Source organism: Pseudomyrmex gracilis, unplaced genomic scaffold (assembly GCF_002006095.1).
Source record: "Pseudomyrmex gracilis isolate BER0280 unplaced genomic scaffold, ASM200609v1 scaffold_169, whole genome shotgun sequence".
In the NCBI taxonomy this organism is placed as follows: domain Eukaryota; kingdom Metazoa; phylum Arthropoda; class Insecta; order Hymenoptera; family Formicidae; genus Pseudomyrmex; species Pseudomyrmex gracilis.
This window is the reverse complement of record NW_018020753.1, coordinates 9745-33857: the sequence shown is the minus strand read 5'-3', so window position 1 is coordinate 33857 and position 24113 is coordinate 9745. Positions and strand designations below refer to the sequence as shown.

At 38.4% G+C, this 24113-nt stretch overlaps 1 protein-coding gene across 1 annotated transcript; it reads right to left on the bottom strand.

Annotated features, from left to right (window-relative positions):
- Positions 1 to 7484: 7484 nt before the first annotated feature.
- LOC109857706 (insulin-like receptor) lies at positions 7485 to 18396 on the bottom strand. Its single transcript, XM_020434296.1, has 10 exons — positions 18212 to 18396; positions 17735 to 17981; positions 15270 to 15375; positions 13438 to 14838; positions 13018 to 13316; positions 12415 to 12786; positions 11650 to 12179; positions 11056 to 11548; positions 10737 to 10981; positions 7485 to 10573 (listed from the first exon to the last, which is right to left on the bottom strand). The coding sequence occupies exons 2-10, from the start codon at positions 17882 to 17884 to the stop codon at positions 9910 to 9912; spliced, it is 4260 nt and encodes a 1419-aa protein (XP_020289885.1). The 5' UTR covers positions 17885 to 17981; positions 18212 to 18396; the 3' UTR covers positions 7485 to 9909.
- Between the last annotated feature and the right edge of the window lie 5717 nt (positions 18397 to 24113).

Sequence of the window (24113 nt, the reverse complement as noted above, 5' to 3'; positions counted from 1 at the left end):
TTATATATTTAACTTAAATACTTACGCGTGAAAAGACCTTTCTTTTCCAGCAGCTTTTTCATCACAATATATACACTTTCTCGTCATATTTGTATTGGCACGTCGACTTACTTCAATGGCCGCACTTCCCGTCACACTTATTTATGCCTATCCCCTATCGAGTGTGTTATAGAGACCAGTGACCTGGACGCGACACGTCGCATCATTCGGTCTTGGAAGACATCCGGGGATCATGTTAACGAGAAGAAGTCGCCTCGACTCGGCGCAGAACTCGACTCGAGGCAGCAAATAAGCGCGCGCGAACGCTCCGGCCAATGAGCGCCCCGCTTGAGCACACGCCCTTCGACCTGGCCATTTTGTTCGCGGCTGTTTCGTTCGGGCCGCGTGAGGTGGGGCTACGTGACACTTCTCGCGCCACCTCCCGCGCGTGTTACCTGTCGCCGTGACATACTTCCCTGATATCTCTCGACGTTTCCTCGAGCGGTCGTCCGGCAACATCAGCCGCCTGCCGTTTTATCTCGCTACCTCTCGTCGCGACATGCTTGCCGGATACTTTCGAAGATTCTTTCAGCGACATTCTCTAAATCTACACAAATTACAACTTTTTGTCTACGTACATCCTCCCTATCTGTCTGGATGTTACACCTGGATACATCTCTGTTCCCTCACGTTCTCGCGGGGACGTGTTGTGTGTGTAAGTACCTTCAAGTATCTTTAGTACATACTCTTCGAGCCGTTGTATAACGAGAACGTTCGTCGCGCGTTGCGTTACGTGCTCGTGCGGATTTCGATCACCGAACAATGAAAAATGACGCGTCACACGTCAAGTGTTTACTTGACATTTAAGCGGTTTTCCCTGCGCGTTGACCCCGAAAGTTAATCGAGCATCTCAACGTAACGTGCGACGGATAATATTGAATATATGAGACAGAGAGAGCAAGAGGACATAATAGACGACACAAGTGAATTTTCTTCACAAAAAGTTTTTTTTATTAAAAAACTGGTATTTGGTAAATAAAATTTGTTTCTTCCTCTGCGTTATACAGCGCGTATCGTATAATTATAATAGTAAATACACTTTTTTTTTTTTTTATAATGAGAGACAATCGGATGTATCCCTATATAAATTTGTCAAGCATTGCCTAGGCAAGGGTCATTGTATCTTTGATGGGGTGTAGTGGGCGGGGAGGGGAGACGAGATGTGAGAGGGGAAGTAGTTCGCAAAGACATGAAAAAAGATCGCGATCACCCTTGCACGTAGCGCAATTGCTCGGTCGCAGAAATTACAAATGAAAAATTACACCTACGACTATCTCTGTGTAAATCTGCGATGGCTGTGTGTCTCGACAGTTATATTCTGTTTTCACTTTGTGTTACTGAAGTGCGTTTTCTTTTTTCGATTCTCGCGTCTTTGCAAATGCGTTGTCTTATTACACTTTTTATCATTCTCTATCTTTGTATATATGCTTGTGTGTGTGTGTGTGTGTGTGTGAACGAGTGTGATATTCGTGGTAACTCGCTTTGTAAGAAAACAGAAGAGTCGTCGTGCTGTCAACGCATGCGCGCACGCGCGCGATTTAAGTAAGCGGAATTAAGATTACTCTCGATTTTTAATCAAACTATGAAACAACAACTGACTATCCTCTTCGCCCATTTCGTAGGCCCGTCCCGCTGATAAAAAAACATCGACCGTGGTTTTGCTACTACCACGCTATTGTCGCGCGAGAAGCGCGCGCTCGTTACACACAACACAAATGCGCGCGAAACTTTACAAAATAACGCGAGTGATTTGACAAGGGTGTTACCACACACGAGTAACAAGTAATAAAGGTGTTTACGACGCTTGTTATATTTAGACGAGGATTTCAATTCCGTAATTTTATTGAGTGTCTCGAAGCGCGAACTCTTCGCGTCGTATCGTTTGTTCGTATCTTATAGTTTTCTCCTCGGCAAGCTTCTCTTCTTTAATTTTATCACGGCAGTGGCGTTTGCTTTTTGTTTTTCGAAAAACAAAACAATTATCTGAAGAAGAAACAAAAATACACTAACGTGTATTTTGTGTGCATTACTCAGAAACAAATGTCTAAGAAAATAGTTCGTTCTAACAATGGTGCGCGCAAAAAATTAGTCAAATGCGTTCTTCGAAGTTGGAGATGATACATATATATATATATATACGAGTCGTCCTGGAATGCAGAGCTGAGAGAATCCTCCCCCCTCGTACATTTCGAAGACACCGCGTGTTAAGAATCGATCTATCTATGTGTGTGTGTGTGTGTGTATGTCTCTTTACGCGCGTGTATCTCTCTCGGGGGTTTATATTAAATAATATTTTAACTATAAATATATATTATATATATATACATATAGATCAATTAATCTTCTTCATCTGGTAATTTTATCAGCTAAAAAACACGGATTGTACACACCACTTGGTCGTGAACAGCTCTCATTCTCTCTATTTTCGTATCTTCACGCACGATATATTTACGAGAGGACTTTATAGGCTAATCTTTGATTCCGGTGTATCCTCCTTCGCCATTTCACGGACGATTAACGTGCAAACGCTCTGCGGTTCAGATAAATCCGTCTAATGACTAACTATCTACTCGTTGATACGACGGGAGACTCGGGGGTTGCGGAATCCGCAGAGAGCTCTCTCGACGCCAAGGTTTTTCCGTAAAACTCTCGCACAGGGAAACAATGAGTACTTTTTTTTTTTTTTTTTTTTTTTAATTTTTTTATTTTAGCAATTGTCGAGAAAACTCCGCGTTCGCTTCCCGTCAATGTATCGATTTTTTATTTGACATATGTATCATATAAACACACTTCTCGTTTGCCGAACGCATTCACAACACTTCATAGCAGAAATACCACACGCATTCCCCATCAGTGTTAAAAATCAGCCGAAGCGCTATTTACAAACGTTCGGAGAGAACTAAATCGGTGTTGCACAGAAAAAGAAAAAAGAAACGTCGCCGAGAAGCGTGTGTAGCGGAAAAAAACGGAAACGGTGTTTCAATCCTACGGTGTATCCTCTTTGCACATCTGTATCACAGCTGATCGTAAATTGACGAGCGATAGCTCCACTTCTGTTACAGTTTGCGAAATGAATCGTTTGAGCATTCGTTGCGTTGAAATGTAACACTTTGTTTTTTTTTTTTTTATTTTATTTATTTTCCGGCGAGTAAGGCAGCAAGAGAATTGTCATCTAAACAAAAAAACGTTTCTTTATGCGTTTACAAATTTTTTTTTAAATTTTTGTGTAATAATTAAATGTGTCTCCGGCAATATACCCCTTTATTATTGTGACATTGCCGTAAAAACGCCGAATAACAGGCGTGTTCATTTCTTTGAATGAACACGTGTTCTGCAAGTGACAGCTATTAAAAAAAAGACACACAATTTGCAACAAATTCACCAACTGCCATACACTGCGATAAAAAATCGGCATCGATGATTTGTACAATAAGAACAATTAAAAATCCATGTTGCGCACTTTTATATAATGAATAATGAATAATTATATGATCTTTCTGATGAACTTCTAAATACAAGGAAAATATATGTATATACATCTTCTTGATCACTGCAGAAAAAAATAAAATCACCGACGTAAATAAATTTCAAAGTACATTACTTTTATTTCCATTCGCACAAATAACAGAGTAAAATTGCTCGTGTCATTATTTACAGATTACAACCTTCCTCTTATATCGAAATAAAAAGAGATGGAAACATTTGTTCTTGTTTATCAAAATATTTGTTTTTATAATATATAAATATGTGTTTTAATATGTATGAAAATGTGTTTTTTTTTTTCAATTTTATTTTTGTAAAATAGTCGGTATTAAGAGAATCTCTTGCGTTCTGGCACGATCTGGGCATATACAGAGAGAGAGAGAAATATTACTACACGATCGCACATAAGAAATTTAATGAGCGACAATGACAATTCTTGGAAGCAGACAATCATAAGTTCTAAGAAAAAAACAAAAAAAGTCAAAACCAAAGTTTAACAAATATTGTTCAATAACATTGCGAAAAAAGAGAGTAATATGCGTTCGCGTCAACACACAAAAGGTAACAAAATGTTTTTACTGTGTGTTTGTAAAAAAATATATAAAACTTCAATCATCTAAATTTTTATCTAAAGACTGTTTTATACAAAAAGTGAGATCTTACATATATATATGGAATATTTCTCATTAATTCAGAGATAGTTGCAATGTGGAGAGGACTCTGATTGTTGTATATTCATATGCACGCAATGTACACATTTACGTAGCGCCGTATTTTTTTTTTCTTTCAGCTTGCAGTTACACGGTTTTTACACAGTGCTATTTTTAATGATAGATCAGTACAGAACTTGAGCAATCTAATATTGAGCAGAGTTATGTGTGTAATCGAGTAACTTCTTTCTGACAAAAATATTTTAAAAAATATTACTAAATATAGACTGAATGTACATAGTCAATAAAAAAAAAAGCACACAGTGTTTGCATAATGCGGTAAAATGTAATGATACAAGGTTGTAATACAACGACGTCTCAGAGATCTCTCGTGAAGATACAAAAATAATTTATATAGGAACTGCGCGCTTGCAAGCAGAGAACTTGAATAACAAAAACTGAAATATCTAGAAACACTTGGAAGTCACGACAATTGATTCACCACGGTGGATTTTTCCGGATGTAAGACGACAAAGCGCTCGTGCGTAACAAAAGAAAAAGAAGAATCGTTTAACAATGATATCGGGTCGCAAAGTCTAATATACATCTCTCGATAAAAAATCAATATCTTTCCGATATTTTGCGCGTGAATTATTGCTACAACAGAAGTCTCGAAATACGGAGGGAGAGCGTGTAATGTCGATTGCAAAGACAAAGAGAAGACGAAAAGAATGATTAAATCGTCGCAATGCTGATGTATATTTGTCAAAAAACAAAAACGTGCATTATAAAATATCGACTAATTTCCAATAGCTTCTCGCGCGAGTTGTCTTAAAAAAAATTGTCTGCCTCACGTTTGCAGAATAAATACAAAAATAAATTTTATATAGCGGACTTGAGATGTGGAACGATCTTAAGTTAAACGCTTCAAATGACGTTTAATGAGCACGAACAGTTCAGTCTAGAAAGAAAGTCAGCGGAAGAGGATACTATTTGTTCGCGGAACACAAGGCAACAAGATTTAGCTGAAACTGTTTCACACACGTGGTAAGGAAAACGGAACGCTTTCTCCGTTATGCCCGTTATAAAATTCCTCGATCTGATTTCTTTTTTTTTGTTTTTCTATCAATTGATACAGATGTACATTGATCTAGAGGCGCGAGGCCTGCAATCCTTATAAATTTCTGCCTTACAATTTACGAACGTTTTTTTTTTAAATAGATACATATATATATGTGTGTGTACGTATATATGTATATATCTCGAAAGTTACACACTTATCAGTCGATATCAATCGACACGCGCATTGTCAACAGGCACACTTTAATAGTTACGCAATTTCCAGACACGAATTAACGCTGCTACCTTAATCATTTCAGATTATTCTAGTATATTACAGAGCTATTAATTAAACTATGGAGGCCTAAAACTCTCTCTTAGCGATTGCGCGCCGTTTATTTTATATATATATATATATATATATATATATATGTTATATACATATATATATATATGTTATATATATATATATATATAATATGAAGACTCGCGCGTCCATATATAGGAAACATTTCGTGTTTTTAACCTACGGATTACTTATTTCGTACTTACATCAGTACATCAGTATATATAGTCTAAGCGTTGTAACTGTTTAATGTTTATTACACTAAATACTTCAGAGTACGAGCGAGGCTTATTATTTACGATAACATTGGCCGTGGCTGGACGGCCAAGAGGTTTGTCTGTCATTAATCATGTTTTTTTCTCTCTGCTGATTTGTTTTTTTTTTGTTTAGAAATTCCATTTACATAATTTCCATTCCTCGATTTCGCTGCCTTTCGTTCCTACAGAATTTCGCTTTCAAAAAAAAAAAAAAAAACAAAAAAAAANAAAAAAAAAAAAAAAACAAAAAAAAAACAAAAAAAACAATAAAGATTTAACCCAAACGGAAGAAATTATTCTTTGTACGCTAAATAAAATCATGAGCTACAAAACAAAAGCTTCATCGTGGTCCGAGACTATATAAGTACACGATCGCTGATTCGATCATTTGGTCGAAACTTCAAATGATTACAAATTCTATGTGTGCTCGACACACAACACACACACAGAGAGACTACAGTGATCGATCAAATATAAAGGTGAAGAACATTTATTGCGCGCAAGCGATAAATGTCTGCAATCGCTTAATAACTTGGCACGTATTATGATAGTGAACAGATTCTTTCGAAAAGAAAACCAGGAAACAATTGCGTGATCATTATAGTCCGGAGTCTATATTATAAAATATAGAAAAAAAAAAAGAAATGAAATAATATAAATACTCTAAATTAACAACAGGATGATATTATTCTACATTTTCTATAAGATCTGACTGGCTTTTTGTATTTTTTTTTTTTTTTTTACCCGCATTCTTCCCCCTTACTTGCCTGTACAATTTACTGTATCTCACAATTTATATCCAAAGTATAATATATACAAAATGTGTGTTACATACGTAGATTTAGGTACTTGCTTATTAGGTCACTGGTACTTTAATCGTTGATATATAGGGTATCCTGAGACTAATCCGTTATTGTTATTATTATTATTATTTTTTAAATGAAAAACGCTTTGACAAAAAGTTGAGTTTTCAGCAATTACCAGACTAATTTGCGCGAAATGTATTTATATAGTAAAAAATTAATTTAAAAGTTTTAATCGTTCAAAAGATAACACGATATGAACGAATAAAGATTTAGTTTTGTTCAGCAAAAATCTAATTTGAGAATATCATTGCATCAAGCACAAAAAAAAAAAAAACGATTTTTTTCCATGAGCAATTTTTTTTCAATAAAGAAAAAACGAATATTCTTCTGAATTGTGTTAACAAATCGTTCTGATAAATAATACAATTATTTCGGACCCCTATGTATTGTTTTACACATTTGTTCTGCTAAATAACATCGAAGCAAAGTGACAATTTTGCGAGCGATGTTGTAGGAACGAAACAAATGCTAGTAATAAATCTCTGAACGGACTTAAACAATAATTCAAACGGTGGCGGAAAAAGAAAACAAAATAAAAGAAAGAAATAAACCAACCGAAGAAAGAGATGTAACTACTAATATGAAACGATGTGGAACTTCTACCATTTTGTCTTGTATTTTTAACTTACTGAGAGATTACGGATGTACAACGGGATTAGCTAATCAGTCTTGTGTTAGAGGCTCGTTATGTCTAGACTCGACTGCATTGCGTTGCGGTTACTGATATATAATAACCATTTCCATAACTCGTTTCGTCGGGATTCGTCCGATATTGTTTATCTTGCAAATTGCAATAATAATTACACCTGTTTTTTTTTTTTTTTTTTTTTTTTGTTCGCCAACAATCTTGCTTCTCACTGGGCTTTAGGACAGTCTAACGTTCTCTCGTCTCTACTCTCAAAAGCATGGCGCATGCCTCTGAATTTCATGGTTTATTTCGTGGAGCGACACAGAAACGACTGACTTGATGACTGATGGATTAAGGACGATAGTTTGTGTCAACAAAGCACCACCGGTGAAGTTGTTGCGGTTACTTTATGGAGCATAGACGCCAACGATACTATTGCACGATGTGGAGACTGTAAACTCTGTTGAGTGACTGTAAATTGCACGATAAATCTTTATGGTGTATGTGTGTGTTAACTTTTAATCAAAAAAACGTATTGTATTGTTGCGGAGTATGCCTTGTTGCGGGAGATGTTAGAGAGAAAAAGAGAGAGAAGAAACATTTCGTGTATCAGCTCCACGAAATATTAGTACTATCACGTGCATAGAAGCACATTCTGTCACATATGGACAGTTTATCTCAAAAAAGTTTAAGAACCGAAGCAAATGTAATAAATTAACTTTGAAAAAGTGGCAATTATTGCTTGTTTCAATCAGGTTAATAAAATATGTAAGTGCATTCGATGAGCTTTATGTCCACGTGAATGAAAATATTAAGTTTCCTTACAATGTGTTCTCGTAATTTGTTAATTTGCTCTCAGTTCTAAAAACTTTTCCAATGCACAGTGCAAGCTTTGTTTTTTTTTTTTTTTTTGTTTTTTTTGTTTTTGCTTTTGATAGCTTTTTATATATATGTATATTCACTAGATCGCCTAGATATACAGAATGAGAAACGAGAGTAGGGTGTCGTTCAAAATAACATTAAAAAGTTTCAGCGCAGAATATTTGATTAGTTTAAAAATATTAAAATTATAATATTGTTATCATATGTTATAAAGAGAGTCAAACACACATTAATTATTTTCATGTAAGATTTTGCCATAATCGCGATTAAAAATATTAAAATAATAATCACTAGAGACGAATCATTCGAGAATGATGTCAAAAACGCGCTAAACTACTCACTACTAAAGAATTTCAACGTCGAAAAGATCCTTACTCTCTAATTCTCCTACCATATATCAATAAATTGGGGATTCAGAACTCCTAGATGAACTGATATACTAGAGTCAAAATCACTAAAACAACGTAGAAAACATAAATAGAAATTTGTATAAATTAGAGAAACGCGCGGTTTTATGTATTTGTTTTTTTTTCTATAAGTCAATATTCTGAATCACCTTCTACATATATTATATATATATAATCTTCCAACAAATATATTTATAACTTATGTTACTATACGTGTATATATATATGTGTATATATATATATGTATAATGAGTTCACGAGTTCACACACAAAGTCTAAAATCGTGCAAAGTGGCGACTAGGCATAATTCACAAAAGTTATAAAATGTGGTCTCTTTGCTGTGAACAAAATATCGTACCAACGCGGTAGTCAACCTAATTGCCACTTTGGTTTACCCATAGTTATATCAATAAACTCAGGAAAAGAAAAATAATCGATGCTATACAAATATATATTACTTACATCCGAAACTAGCATAACCTTACGACTGAAGATTAAACAGAAAAAAAAAAATCTCTATGATATTATAAATAATCAATCTGCTTAACTCTTTGATATATTCTTACATCTGAATAGATTAATGAGGAGAAGGGCTATATCACTCTTTGTTTTATCAGCATCAAATATCATGTAACGACGATGAATGTTAACATGTTTTTTCCACAACGTATAGACCTATTTCAAGAAGAGATGTGTGTTTGGTTTAAATCTGCGGTTGTTCACAATTCCACGATAATGATCATTAGTGTTAAGCCTAAATTCTCCGTATATAATGTATATATTACAGCGATAACTTTAAAAAGACAGTATCTGATATAAATATATTCGCTGCTCTCCTTGTTCCAAACGCATGCATTGCAGCACAACAATTATACAGTTAGCTGTACACTCGTAGCGATATTAATTACATTTAGAGAGACGGAATTATTAAGACATGGTAACACCCGTATAAGGAAACACCACTTGTTTCTTAGGACCTGGTACTCTTAGTTATTTTTATTTTACGTCTAGACGTTTAAAATATAGACTTACGAGTATAACATGTGTTAGTCTAAAACACTAACATCCAGTTTTAGTGTAAAACACTGCTTGATGTGTGATCCTTCCTGAATTATAACCCAGTGTGTTCACAAATTTGGCACAGACACTGCCTTTTTATTTGTAGAATACGATCACTCGCGATTTACATCGCAGATATAATTTCGTCATATATATATATATGTATAAATATATATATATATAATTTATCTTGCATTGAATCTCCTGATAATCAGATGAGAGAATCACTGAAGCTACGTTGTCGTGCTGTTAATATAACCGTTGTTCAATATCTCGGGTTTGTTTACGTAATCGTTCGTGTGATTGTTTTCCTTTTTGTCACCATTAATCTCAATATCTACAGTGTCCACAGACGAAAATCCTCGAGTGATAGAACGCAATGGAGCAATCTCATTTTTATCGATACCCGACATGATCTCGGGACTTCTGTTTTCATAATCATGTTCGTCCAGAGACTTAGACGGATTTGGACTATCAAGAAAATTTTGTTTAGCTAAACTTTGCGGGCTCACAGATTTGCCCAGAGAAGCTTGACTTACGTTGTTGCGAGATGTGTTTTTCTTATAAATAAAAGGCGAGCTCCTAACTGATTTAAGACAGCCTTCTACGAAAGGTGAGTTCAACGTATCTTTATTGGATACGAACGAATCCCCAGAGATCCCACCGAACTCATCGAAGCCAGCTTTAGGTACCGTTGCAGAATTTATGTCATGGAAATTGGAAGTAGCTTTAGAAGTTTCACCATACGAATTTGCTCCGTAGTGCGGACTTAAGTTATTTTTAATACTGCGAGGGTCATAACTTGCAAAATCACCGAAGTCCTGACGTAACGGCGAGCTTTCTTCCCCCTCGATATCTTCCTCCCGCAAGTCTTGTAGAGTAACCATTTCTAAATCTCTGTTGAAATTAAAATTTAGGTAAATATTTTCCAAAAATACGCTCAAGTAAACTGGTTTGAAGTAAAACTGACATGGTATACACATATATACACATATATACAAAAGAATCATATTGTTTTACTAAAAAAAAAATTTATTGTGTTAGAATTTTATATTCTTACTGGTCATTTTGCGGTGAATGAGAATTATTTTGATTTCGGGCTTCGATTCCTTCCACGCTGTGATAAAAGCTAACGTTCTCAAAGCCTTCTATGTTAACTTCTTGCAACAACTCCTTCTCAATGTCTAAAAATGTAGGTCTTCTTGAACTTCTATGATTCCAAGTGCGTCTCATTAAACTGTATAACGAGTCGGGACAATTTTCTGGTCGTTCCATGACTCCTCCGTCAATTACGTAACGCAACACCTATGAAAACATACGTTATCTGATACTTGGATAAAAATAAATAATAATCACACTAAACGCAGATTTGTATTCACCTGATCGTTTGACAAGCCTTGATACGGCTGCGAAGCTAATGTTACCATTTCCCATAGAACAACTCCGTAGCTCCAAACGTCAGAAAAAGTGGTGAACACACCGTCTTTCAAGCTCTCCGGTGCCATCCATCTGACAGGTAAAAGTCCCTTAGATCCTTTTCTGTAATAATCAGTTTCATACACGTCCCTCGTCATGCCAAAGTCTCCGATCTTCACGGTAAGATCTTCAGCCACCATACAATTGCGAGCGGCCAAATCTCGATGAACAAATTTCTTTGCCGCGAGATAAGACATGCCGTCCGCAATTTCGACTGACATTTGTATGATATCTCTCAAAGTAGGAGGTTGTTTCGAGTTCTCGCACACGTCCGGTCGGTGGCTTCTCAAATATGTCTTTAGATCGCCGTTCACCATTAATTCCATAACTACTAATGTGGGTTGACCTTGCGACACCACACCAAGTAGTCTCACTACATGATGAGTATTAAAAGCCCTTCGAACACAAAGAATATATCAAAAGTCAAAATTTGCAAATAGAATAATAATTTGGAATACAAATGCCTTTTTATAGAGGAAGCAATTAAATTTTCTTACTTCATGACGGACGCTTCGTTAAGAAATTCTATTCGTTCACGGTCGGTTGCAGTTTCGTTTACTGTTTTCACGGCGCATCGTACTTCCGGCTTGCCTTTTACGACATCCTTGGCCACTCCTTCGTACACCATGCCGAAAGAACCGTTCCCTAATTCTCGTAACAATTGAATGTTCTTTCTGGGTACTTCCCACTCGTCCGGCACGTAACTCGTGCTCACATATTCCGGATTTACCGTCGCGATGAGCCTCGTGCTGGACACATTTCGCATTGCTCGTTTTTTGAATATATATATGCCCAAGACAATGAAAATTAAAACACCGCTCAATATCACCAAGAACAAGATCCAAGATGTGCTAAGCGTGTTGTATTCGTCTATATAAAAATATTTTATCTCGGTGTAAGCGCCGTATCCGGCTAAGCTCATAGCTCGGACTTTTACAGAATAATTCCCGGCGGGAAGATCTTTCAAGATATACAAGTTACCCAAGTTGATAAAATCGCGTCTTGTAATGCACACCGTTGCTTTTATCTGCACAGATAAGAAGAAACATATTTTTAGATGTAAAATGCATTAAACAGTAAGACACTAAGAATGCTTTTGAAATTAAAATTCCATTTCTTTTTTCGAGAGAATCTTTAGAAAAAATGTCTCTAAGACTATTTTTTAATCTAATTCTATTTTTGTGATTAGAAATTTGTAGAATAGTTGCGTGCTTTTGTAATGCTTTTGCTTAGTTAATATTTGAATATAACGTGTTACTTACATTTTTTATGTCTACTCTTTTGTACTCGATCTGATACGTGACAATTAGACCGTTGGGTTGAGGTGGCTCGTCCCAGTACAGAGTGATCGTAGTGAGACTGTTATTCTTGTCAGAAATACTTAGCTTGAAGGTATTCGGTGGAATATTATCTGCACTTTCCATCGCTAGCGTGCGATAAGTTTTCATGCTCTTTGTCGAGCAATTCTTCGTCGTCTCATTAGCAACCCGTTCTCTGCAAGCTTGAACCTCGATATTATAAGCGGCGAAGTGTCGGAGATTTCTCATGACGTAAGTAAGGTTTGTACTCGGTATTAATCGTTCGAACTGTATGTACGTGTCGTTCACTATTTTGTCGTTAATATTTTCCTTGTCCTAAAAAACGTAATATCAAGAATCATAATGAATTTTAAACAACAGTATAGTAAGTTGTGTACGTAACTAAGTGCAGAGCCAGAATCAAGTTACGCGGACTACATTAGTTATTCCTCTAAATATATATTTTTTACAATTCGTTATTTCTTTTCTTCTCTTACATATGTTGACTTATGTAAGATAATACGCAAGTCTTAAGAGAAACGAATCCTAAAGTATATTGTTTCTCACCTGATCGGAGCTGAAATCTTTCTTAGCTAGATTAGTCTCGAATAACATGTCACTAGTGTCGCGCCTTCTACGCGCATTTATTCGTTTTATGTAGACCTGGTTGTGCAACGCGTTCTCGAAAGCGATCGAACTGGAAACTTCTTTCTCGCGCATTGACTGATCCGGTGATTCTCGGCCCGTACATGTGCACGACATAGTCTCAGTATCGGGTAATTTTACTAATTCCTTCTCTTCTTCGGCGCGTTTTCTCTCTTCTTCCGCTATGACGGACATTGGTTTCTTCTCGGGCAACAGCATAGCTGACAAATCAAAACAATCGTGATAACTTTACGATACATTTGAAACATATTAGAATCTTGTCTTCTCTATTCAACCGCGTCTCGCTATGTAAAAAACAAAAAAAAGAATAAAACAACTTACGTTCGTCGCAGTAGTTTCTCTGCTCGATGAAACTTTGATCGTCGGGCTCCCAACGACCGACGATTCGATAATGCGTCAGATTCCCATTTTTTTCCAACGGTGGAAACCAAGACATAACCAGCTCGCTGCTGGAATTGCTCCAGGTTGATAATGCCCTGGGTGAGCTAGGCGCGTCCGGCAGTGTCGTGAAATACTTGACTTCGCTTTGCGCGCCCGACCGCTCCGTCGCAATGGTGTAAGTCTTGACGTAGTACGCGTACTGAGTGTAGGGCTTCAGCTGGGTCAGTATGTGGCTATTGTAGTAGCTACGATCCGTGTTGCTATTATTGTTGGCGTTCTCCTCCGTAACGGTTTCCGCGGAGACGTCCTCTACTCGCCAGCCATCCCCACCGCACGCGTCACGACCATCGTACATCGTAACATTTTGATAAGGCGCTTCAATGAAATAAACCACGTAACCCAGAAGGAATCTGGTGTCGTGATGCACAAAAGATTCCCACTCGATAATAGCTCCCTTAGATGTTTTCTTGGTGACTCTGGTCTTCAACTCGGTAACGTTACATGCTACTTTGTCTCCGTTGCTGCTAAGCGCCACATCGTGATCGTCGAACTCCTCCAACTTGGTCTTCTCCCGCAAAGCTTCGATCTTGTACAAACACAATTTCGGATTGAAGTGAAAGAAGAGCTTGGCGGAGCTATTCACGGCCAAAATGGTCAAATTTGGGTGGGTGTTCCAGTCCCAGAGCTCCTGAAGATTCTGATTATCGAACACGGCTAGACTGTACTTGCCGTTCTCGAGTTCCTGTCCGCGTATCAGGCGTAGATTCTTGAGAAAGTTGAGGGATATCAGCGGAAAGCTGCGAACGATCTTCAGATAGCCGTCTATCACTTCGATCATGCTCAAGTTCTCCTCGAGTTCCTTCACGCTGCTCTTCCCACCTCGTATCTGTATCTCCAGGCTACCCTTGATATGCGTGCACCCGCGCAGCTTTTGCGCCGAGGCGATGCTGTCCACGTGCGCGCTGTTACACTCCTTCAAACAAAGGCCGTCGCACTTTTTACAGGATTTTTTCCCATCGTCGTTTACGCTCTCCATGTAACCGGACGGGCATTCAATCACGCACTTGCCGTGAAACGGTTTGTACGGTCTAAAGTTGACGGAGGCCGGCGCCTCGGGTGGTTTTATCATCTCGCGGCATTCCTTCTCCGAGATGCAGCGCCGATTCATGAACTCGTAAGTTCCGTTCGGACAACCATCCGTGCATTCTGTACCGTTGATTATCACGTACCTGCACACGATGCAGTTGCTGGCAGTCGGGCCTGTGCATCCACCCAGACAAAATGGATGACAACACTTTCCATTGTCGTCACAGGCTCTATCTCCGCACTTCGGGTCGCATCCTAACAAAACAAACCGTTTCCCCTCTCATGACAAGAATCTGCACGCTTGTCTCACGCGTTTGAATCAAACGCTTTGCGAAAAAAATACCAATTTTTTACGACATGTCTCTCTCTCTCTCTCTCTCTCTTTCGTCGTGCGTACGTTGTTCGTTGGACATATCGTTTGTTAAAAATCATCAATTACACGCGGATTATAAAATCCGCGACGCGTGTTGAATCGAACATTTCAATGGAATTAAAATCCAGAGAGTTCCGAGAAAATTTAACGCATCGCTACGTTTTATTTCACGGTGATATTTGTCATGGTACAACATGTACCGTGACAACACACATTTTACATGGCATTTTATATATACGTGTTGATTCGATATTTCACAAAGAGCAATCGCGAATGAAATCGATTAGTCGTAGTATAATATACAACAACTTACTTCGTTGGCAGTGATGTCGATTCCAGCACAGATTCTCATCCGGTTTTGTTTGCCGCGTCGGACAACTTTTATTGCAATGCGGACAGGCGTTCAGCATTTTGTTATTCTGTAAATGAAAAGCGCGAATGTGCGTGATACAAACTACATTTGCGCGTTCTCACACGTAAATTTCCCATGTGAATTTTCCGCGAAATTTAGTTTTAACAACCATTCCGGCGCCATGGAAATTTGCAACCTCTGAAAACTCTTAAACTTCCAATCACCGAGAGCTAAAAATAATTGTCCCATTTAATCGTGACACAAAGAAACCTCTATTACGCGCCACAAAAAAAAACAATTACCATTTCTAATTCGTTTTGCATATCTTATCGATGCGAACGAAACAAAAGGAAGAAATGAGGAGGAAAACACACACGTACGCGTACAAGCGCGCTTCCACCGAAACATATGGAATTCTCTATTGTATACGAAATTATACGTGTAAGGAGAAAAAAACAACGTCGGAATTACGTCATCGGCTACGAATTGTCGATACGAAGGTCAAAAAAACACGTTGCGAAAAGCTCGTATTCGATAATTCGTGTTCGTCGTTTCTCTCAACAATAAGCTTTTCACGGAACATTTCAATGCTGCGCTCGTGTGGAAAATAAATCGGAAGATGCAAAGTTTTCCGAAACAAATATAATTGAAAACGTTTGCGCTTAAACACGCAGCAGTGTCGCTCTGGAAGACACTTTATTACCACAGATTTATTAATATCATTTGTACCGTCAAAGAGTATGTTTCATATGTTACTGTCAAAACGTATATTTTATACTTTAGTTTGTTTATTTATTTATTTATTTTTTTTTTATTTTATCACACGTCAAAGACCGAGAAACGCTTAGTTACACTGTCGCCAATTATTATCGACCTTTGTATTTTTTTAGTCTCCGTAAAACGATTAATAGCTCCATATAATTGATTGCAAAATTTAAATACGTTTCGGTGGCTCTTTTTAACATTTTGTCTGCTTCTTGACGTCTCTTTATTGCCCCTACAAAAACCCAAAGTAATGAATAAGCCAATAAATTGACACGTGTGTCAACGTATGCACACATCAAAGAGATCGAGAACGCTTACATTGTCGCTAATTTTTATCGATCTATTCTTTGCGTATAAAGAATATTAAAATTGCTTAGTTACATTGTTGTTGTTTATCATCGACCTATTCTGCACGCATAAAAAAAAGCACTTGACTGAGTGCAAAAAACTTGAATAAACACGTTAAGGTGACGCGTTTTACTGTCTGAACCTGCTTCTCCACGCTTCTCTTCACTTTTTTTTATAAAAACAAAATGATGGACAAAATGAGGTGACACTTTTATAGCTTTTATATTTTTTATTAATTTTAAAAAGTTGGTACTTTTTTTTTCTTCAAAAGTTGACACTTTTATGGCTTGTCCTTCTTAAGAGTCACCGCTGCTTTTCTTTTGTGAAAGAATCTTTCTTTCTTATCGTTCGTCACAAGTTTATTTTTCTTTTTTTCTTTTTTTTTTTTTAAAGTTGATACTTTTTTCCCTTTGAAAGTTAACGCTTTTATCCTTCTTGAGAGTTCACGACCCATTTCTTTTGCAAAAGAATCTTTCTCTCTTGTCGTTCATTCCGAGTGACCGACAAAATTATAGCTCAGTTCCAAAAGAAACAAAAACAAGCTACACCTGGACATTCTCTTTTCTTCGAAATATAACGCAGTCCGCTTCGATTCCGAAACTCGGCTCAGTTTTGAAAACGGAGCTATCGCAAGCACGATTTTATGTAATTCGCCATTAGTTTGCAAGAATCGTTTTATGACACGCGCGTCGTTCGATGATTTTTCGCGCATTCCTCACGGCGGCAGGTGGACGCGCGTTTTGTTGTTTGCAAAAAAAAAAAAAAAAAAAAACAGTAAATGATGCAATTTTTTCACGGTGTTTCTGTGTTGAAGTTCTTGTGTCTTAATAATTCAGTAGCAAGAAAGATCCGTCGGACACCGTGTCGCACCGCGCTGCCAAGCGTGACGAATATCGCGCGCCCAGCAGCGGCGGCGCGCTCTCATTGACGGAATATGTTGTGTGAGGCAGAAAGAAAAGTACGCGATAGCCTACGCCCGGTTGTCGTTTGGGAAAAACCGGATGACGCGCTTGTTAATAAGCTATCATACATAACACAACACGTTATTAAGCCAGTGTAACGCTCGCTACGATCATTTATTTCTCGTAAATAATATATAAGAACAAAGCTGAAAGGCGCCAGAGCGTATTAATTCGATTCTGTCAAATTGGTTCTACCGGTTTAACACAGGTACGAGAGTAAAGTGCCGGAAGAAGCTGACGCTTTGAGAGCCTTGAATAAATAAACTCATCCGAATTGAAACGCTACAAGTAATAAATGCGTCGTGGCTTTGTTTCAAACAATTAAAGAAAAATTATCAAAAATGTTCTTACCGATATGACGTGCTCCCCCTTACCGGCCTCGGCAATGATGTCCCAGTCGAGTGTGTCGACGTAGCAGAGAAGCGGATTTTTCTCAAATCGCACGGATCCGCGTAGTACGTTGGTGAGCGAGTAGAGGTCGATTTCCTGGAGCGCCATCATCTCGAACGCCACGAGGGCGTAATTGACGAATAGAGAATGACCGCGAATGACCGCCAAGTTTGGAAACAGTCGTCCGAGGCTTTTCAGTTCGGCTACTCTGGAATCAGGCGAGCGAACAAATGAGGATGTGAGATATCTTAAAAAAGTATGACCGAGTTACCTGCCAACGTGACTTACAAGGAAAAACGATCCTTCACAGAGAAGAGAGAGTACAATCTACAATCTATCTCGAAGATATTCGCGATGGGAAATGTGTGAAACAGATGTGATTTCGTGAATAAGATTCTGAAGAACAGAGAGTAAGGTACCTTTGCGGAGAGAGAGTACCTGTAGAAAACGAGATATCCCGTGATCTCAACCAGATCGGGAAAGCTGAGATTGGCGTAGGACGTCTCGTTCGCTTTGTCGATCAAAAATATGTGTACGAAGCCCTCCACCACTCGACATCCTTCCAGCTTTGAAAATTGACTCACGCTATTTCTTATGTCTATGCTTTGGCACACTGCAACAGAGAGAGAACAAACGATAGATACTATGACTGAATGAATTAATAATTCAGAGCAATACGCGCCAATTACAAAAATTATATTTAATAAGTCAAGTCGTAATTGCACGCTGGCTTTGTTATAGCGGTTAAGAGAGTTTATCGCTAATTATAACAATTAATTTAACTTAATAATACTATAATTCCACATTTTATTTCAATGTTGTTCTTCTTTCAAAGTAATTGTAGAACGTAATTTTCACATTCTGTTTGTTTATCTCTTTTTCTCTTATTATCATCGGGTCATTAAGTATGAGACTAAATATAATTTTTTTTTTTTTCAAGTATTTATCATATATTTACAAATATATTGGGTTGATTATTAAGTCTTTTCGTACTAAAATACGAACTTTCCAATCAACCTTATATATATATATATTTTTTTTTATACTTAATGACCCAATACTTACTATGTGAATACACATACACACACACATTATCTGCTAATTATAAAGCATGATTTTCAACAGAGAACAGATGCGTTATACGACTTGCCACGTGTGTCACGTCAACACGTGGCAGCTGTGTCAACGTACAAGTCGATGCATTAAGAGGAACGTGTACGCGTTTCTCCGGTTTTGCTAATCATAGTATTGCCGTTAGAATCAACTTAACGGAACCGACGAGGTTGCCCGATCAGAACAACATTATTATAAAAGACACCAGAAATAATCCGTCGCGCTCTTCTCGGTTGCCGCTTACGAGAAAAAACGTGCGACGTCATTATTTCCATAAATTCTCGCACGTACTTTGCACGTATATATTAATCGCGTTATTTCTCGATTTGTGACGAAACAAACCTCGTTATCGAGGCAAACAAACCACGCGTTATTTTTGCGCTATACCGTATTCTTTATTGTTCTTCTTTCCCACGATAATATCGCGACCAGTTCTTTCGCGATCGTTTCTCGCTTTGATTTCATCGATGACAGAGGGGAATACTTTCCTGATATAGAATCTACGTCATCGCGGTTTATTCGCGGGAATATAGCAATCGCTTTCGCGCGTGCATACATGTGTGGGGCGCGCGCGCGCGCGCGTGTATGTGTGTACGAAGGAGACGAAATTGTGTACGTTCATAAATTACTTTACATTTGACGGCAATGAATGATATCATTCTCTGTTTATCTCTCTCCTTGAGAAATAAATATTTATATATTGTAACGAATACTCAAAAGATACAGTGTGCGGTGCACAGATTGTCAAAGTAATGAAGCCACGTTCGCACATTTTGACGAGCGTTTTTTGGCAAGGCGCCTTGGCAAAATGCAGAATCAGCAAATGCGCTTGAATGCGCTACAATGCGCGCCCGTTGACAGACGTACAAGTAGTTAACACCGACGACATTTGTCTTCGTCAAATAAATTTCGTTCAAGCGTCGTCAATTGGTAAAACGCGTCAGCAAGATTTATTTTCTTATTTGTCATTTGCATTAGAACAAGAAGAGGAGATTGACATACAATATATCATATTTACGTGCACACATCTCGTTTGTTCCGGAATTATTTATTGTGTATATAATTTCTCTTTTTTTTTTTTTTATACATATGTATAAAAGAGTTGTTTTGTGCATCACCGCGTGTAGATAGTCACGGGATGCGATTATACGTCGAAATCGGTGGCGCCACGCAACTCACAGACCGACGTCGACGAGCCAAGCGAAGCGATGCGAGATTAAGCCGCGGAAAAACGAGGCTTTCATTCATAACGAATCTAGAAATAGGGTAAAAACGTGTACGGTTTAACGTGTAACCGCGCCAATTAATCCGCGCGTATGATTTCGACAACGCGTCGAAATCGCGGCGAAAATAACGACAAGATCGCGCTACATTCACGCATTTTCTTCGATAATTGCGGAATGATGATTGCGAGTTAATCAAAAACGAAGAAAAGGAAAAAGAGACAATTCGGTTTGCGGAAGGAGAAAGAGAGAGAAAGAGAGAGAATCATTTTACAACCATATAAGAACATAATAAGACGTCCAAAAAAAAAAAAAAAAAAACCGCCACGTGTTTTTGCATTTTATGCGATATCTGCGGAATAATTCGTTTACGTAACTCCGTTTCTTTTTAATTAGGCTATAGATTCGCGTGCAAAATTACGTTTAATGAAGAAAAAGATAGCAATTGTAACTGTCTTCGTCGTTGCGTTCAACTAGCAATTACGGGCAATTGCCGTCATAATTGGTATTTCAGAAATTGACGCGTGTGCGGCGATCTTCTTTAAATAGCAGCAATTAATGCAGCGAAATATTCAAGCGTGGATGATATTGCCGGGTGCAATCGAGTGTCCTCCCGGACCGGTGGTGCGCCCGTACTCATCAAGGTTGCTCCGTGACACGCGACCCGTCGATTCTTCTTCCTCTTCGCAAGGATAAAGCGAGCGTTGAACCGCATAATTAATTATGCAAGCAAAGAGATATTTAGTCTCTGAACCGCACAGGAGAGGGGAAAAGGAAGGAAGGGAAATTTGATCGTCGAGCGCAGCGAACCGTGAACCATATACTGTATTTGATACCGATTTTACATTTTTCACCAAACATTCGGACGGATTTTTCGTGTGCGAACTTTCGGAATCAGCGAATATCTTAGAAATCCGTCTTCCGTGAAACACCGTCGATCGGATTTCGCCGCGGCAGGAATTGCGGAATTGTAGGTACGAATTACTGGCGCACGCGCGCCAGTAAGAATATATGAGAAAGAGAGAGAAGACAGCAAGAACAGGTAGGTAGGTAAAGGAGCGGAGGAGAAAGAGAAAGGGACAGGAAGCGCGCAACAGAATTGCAAGGTGGCGATATGTGTTGCAAGGCTGCGCGCGGCTGTTAACGCGCGATACAAAAAAGACCATCCAGAGATCGTTCGCTTCTAGAGCAGGTAGAGCAGCTACTCAAGAAGAAGCTTGCAGGGGATGGCACATTCCGAGCACTCCTCTCAAGGTTGCCTAGCCATTCACCCAAAGGCCGAGGCACTTGAACGCGTTCTCATACACACGGGCCTGACACACGGCCCGAGACGGCCGGATGTGTACGTGCTCGCACATCTTTCCACGTATCAATGTTGCTTTGTTGCATTCCTCGAGACTCGCAGCTCCGGTCTCTTCGATGACCAACTCGATTGGGACACGATACATAATGGACGGCGGCGCGACGCGACCGATTGTTACTATATATACTACCTGGTATTTTCTCGGCGAAGAGAAACCGGCGCGTTACTCAAAATAGCGAGAGACAATGTTTCTCCGATCTCCAGGAATATCGCGAGAAAAGGCGTTATCTTCGGTAGTGAAGTGAGCCCACTCGAAGGCAACACTGAAAAAGAAGACGGTAAATACTTGAAGACTCGCGTCACTTTCCGGGTTTGAGAAAAGCAAATGTCGCAGACCGTCGTTGTCGTCGATGTCTTCTACTTCTTTTCGATGGCGTTTATTTCCCGTAGTTCGACGAGTTTGCTCAGCTAAGTGTACCGACCGAATTGAATTTGTAAATGTATTATAGTAAGTACGCGCACTTCGTCGCGTCGTATTCATACACGTCCGCGTATAATCGAGCGGGGAACGATCTTTTTGCTCCTCTTCTTCAATCGACAATCTAATCGAAAAATCGAACATGTCTAGCAACAGTGAATGGAAAACGAAATTGCGGCTCGAAGCGAACTTGGAAGAAAGACTATATAAGCATCAAAGCAAGAATCTTTGAATTACTGTGACGCGGTTTACTGTTGCTATGTGTTGCATTCTCGGCAAACCGGCTGCGAAATTTTAAACAAGTCGACAAGGATACTCGTTATAAAAGTCGATATCACTGATGACCGTCGCGATGTATAAAATGGAATGTATAACAAGATTAATTGACGAGCGAAATAAAACGATGCAATCGGTGTGCACCGACATCGCCTACACGTACAGAGAGTCTCGAGAGTTAAATCGAGAACTTTCGAGAGAATCTGTATAAAATTATAACTTTATTATATTAATAAATTTAAATTTTTTTTCAATTAATTCTCATATTAAGTTAATGAGAGGATCGATGTTATACATAAATCAATACGATGAAGTTTTTAAGGAGATAAACCATGTACGTGTGTGTATATGACTTTTTTTTTTAGAATACAATCAATACCGGATAAATAAAACACTTGTGAAAAATTTTCACATTCAAACACTTATTTCACGTTGCTATCCTTCCAGTTAAGCTGATCATTCTGCGCGAACAGCATTTTGTTGCGAGTCCTCGACTAAACCGGCTGCGGAGATGATGATGCGGCACGAAAGGCAAGCGACCGCGCAGTTTATAGTCGGTTCAATATGGTCGGGAGGGAATAAGCAATGCAACGGCCAACAAAGAACCGCGTGAAAATTTATTCAACCTTATTTCATGCGTCTCATGAGAGCAACGTCATTAAACCGGCCAGTAATGAAAAATGGTGTATTCGAAGTATAAACTTCTTTGCGAAATTTCATATTCATTGGAAACTCTTTCTCTCTCTTCCATCTTCGTCTCTCCTCTTCTCACTCTAGGAGAAGAGATGAAAGTGCATCGAATCGTGCGAAATATAAAACGATTCTTATCCGCTTCTCTTTCTTTCTCTCTCTCTCATAGACTTCTTACACATAGATATGCGCGGTTGTGTTCGCGTGTGATCGATAATTCGGCCAAGGTTTTCGTACTACGTCGCTGATGATTCCTCAAAAAGGCCGACGGACATCGCGCTGCTTATAAAAGATGAAAAAAAAAAAAAGATAAAAATGTGATGTTTCTTGTTAGAGGTGAGTCTTTTGAGTGTCTGTAAATGTTTAAAACCTCATGACACTTTTAACGCGGTGTTTTTAACGTAAGAACAAGAAAATACAATCTGGACTTGTAATATTGGGGCTTGTATAAATAGACGAATAAAGCGTTATGTGCTCTTCATTTTCTCGTGCCTGTAACTCGTTAAATTTCAACAAAGCCGGAAGCCATCGACTTGGCGCCGCACGAAGCGCAGCCGTCGCCGCAATGGCACAGAACTTGCTTGGTGCTATTGTGTATGGCCAAGCATGAGGAATCGTTGCCACCGCGTGGCAAAATGCTGGCGGATAGCTCGATGCTCTAAAAATAACGAAGCGTTTTGCGCTCCTCCGTTTAGACTCAACAAGACGCTTCTCAGTGACGCCACGAGGACGACGATGACAAACTCATTATCTTGCCAACGACAGCGATAGTCGTGCATGGGAATGCGTTGCTCATCTTATCAACACATGCAGTACATTTTTACTTCCCTGAATTATTCAAATATCTTTGTTCAAGTTTCTTCAACCATCGAATATTATTGAAGTTGAAACACAAATTGATGCAAATCTGTTTACCAAACCTGTAAACAAGTTTTTCTATTACATTTCTAGTGTTTATATATGTGATAATAGAGAAAAAAAATTACCAAGAAAATTGTCAGATGTTAAATTAGAAAAATATATATATTGAAAAGAAGGATCGAATCAGAACAGATGAAGATTCGCAAAAACTATTTTAGCAAGAAATCTCTCTGAGTCGCTGTAGAAACTCTCCGAAAAAATGTGCTTTTTCGCATTTTTTTCACGTAGCAAATATCTCCGTCCCTCTTACTTTCGAGCAAAATCTTGAAATATTTTTTACTGTAAGAGGAGCCGAAGAGTCTAACGTGAATTCTTCTTTTCTCGATTACTGCCGGA

Coding starts and splice junctions, on each gene's coding strand:
- LOC109857706 (XM_020434296.1), bottom strand. CDS start 17,884: ATGATGGCGCTCCAGGAAATCGACCTCTACTCGCTCACCAACGTACTA. Junction 13,317..13,437: donor GAGAAACTACTGCGACGAAC/GTAAGTTGTTTT, acceptor TTGATTTGTCAG/CTATGCTGTTGCCCGAGAAG. Junction 11,549..11,649: donor AACGAAGCGTCCGTCATGAA/GTAAGAAAATTT, acceptor TTGTGTTCGAAG/GGCTTTTAATACTCATCATG.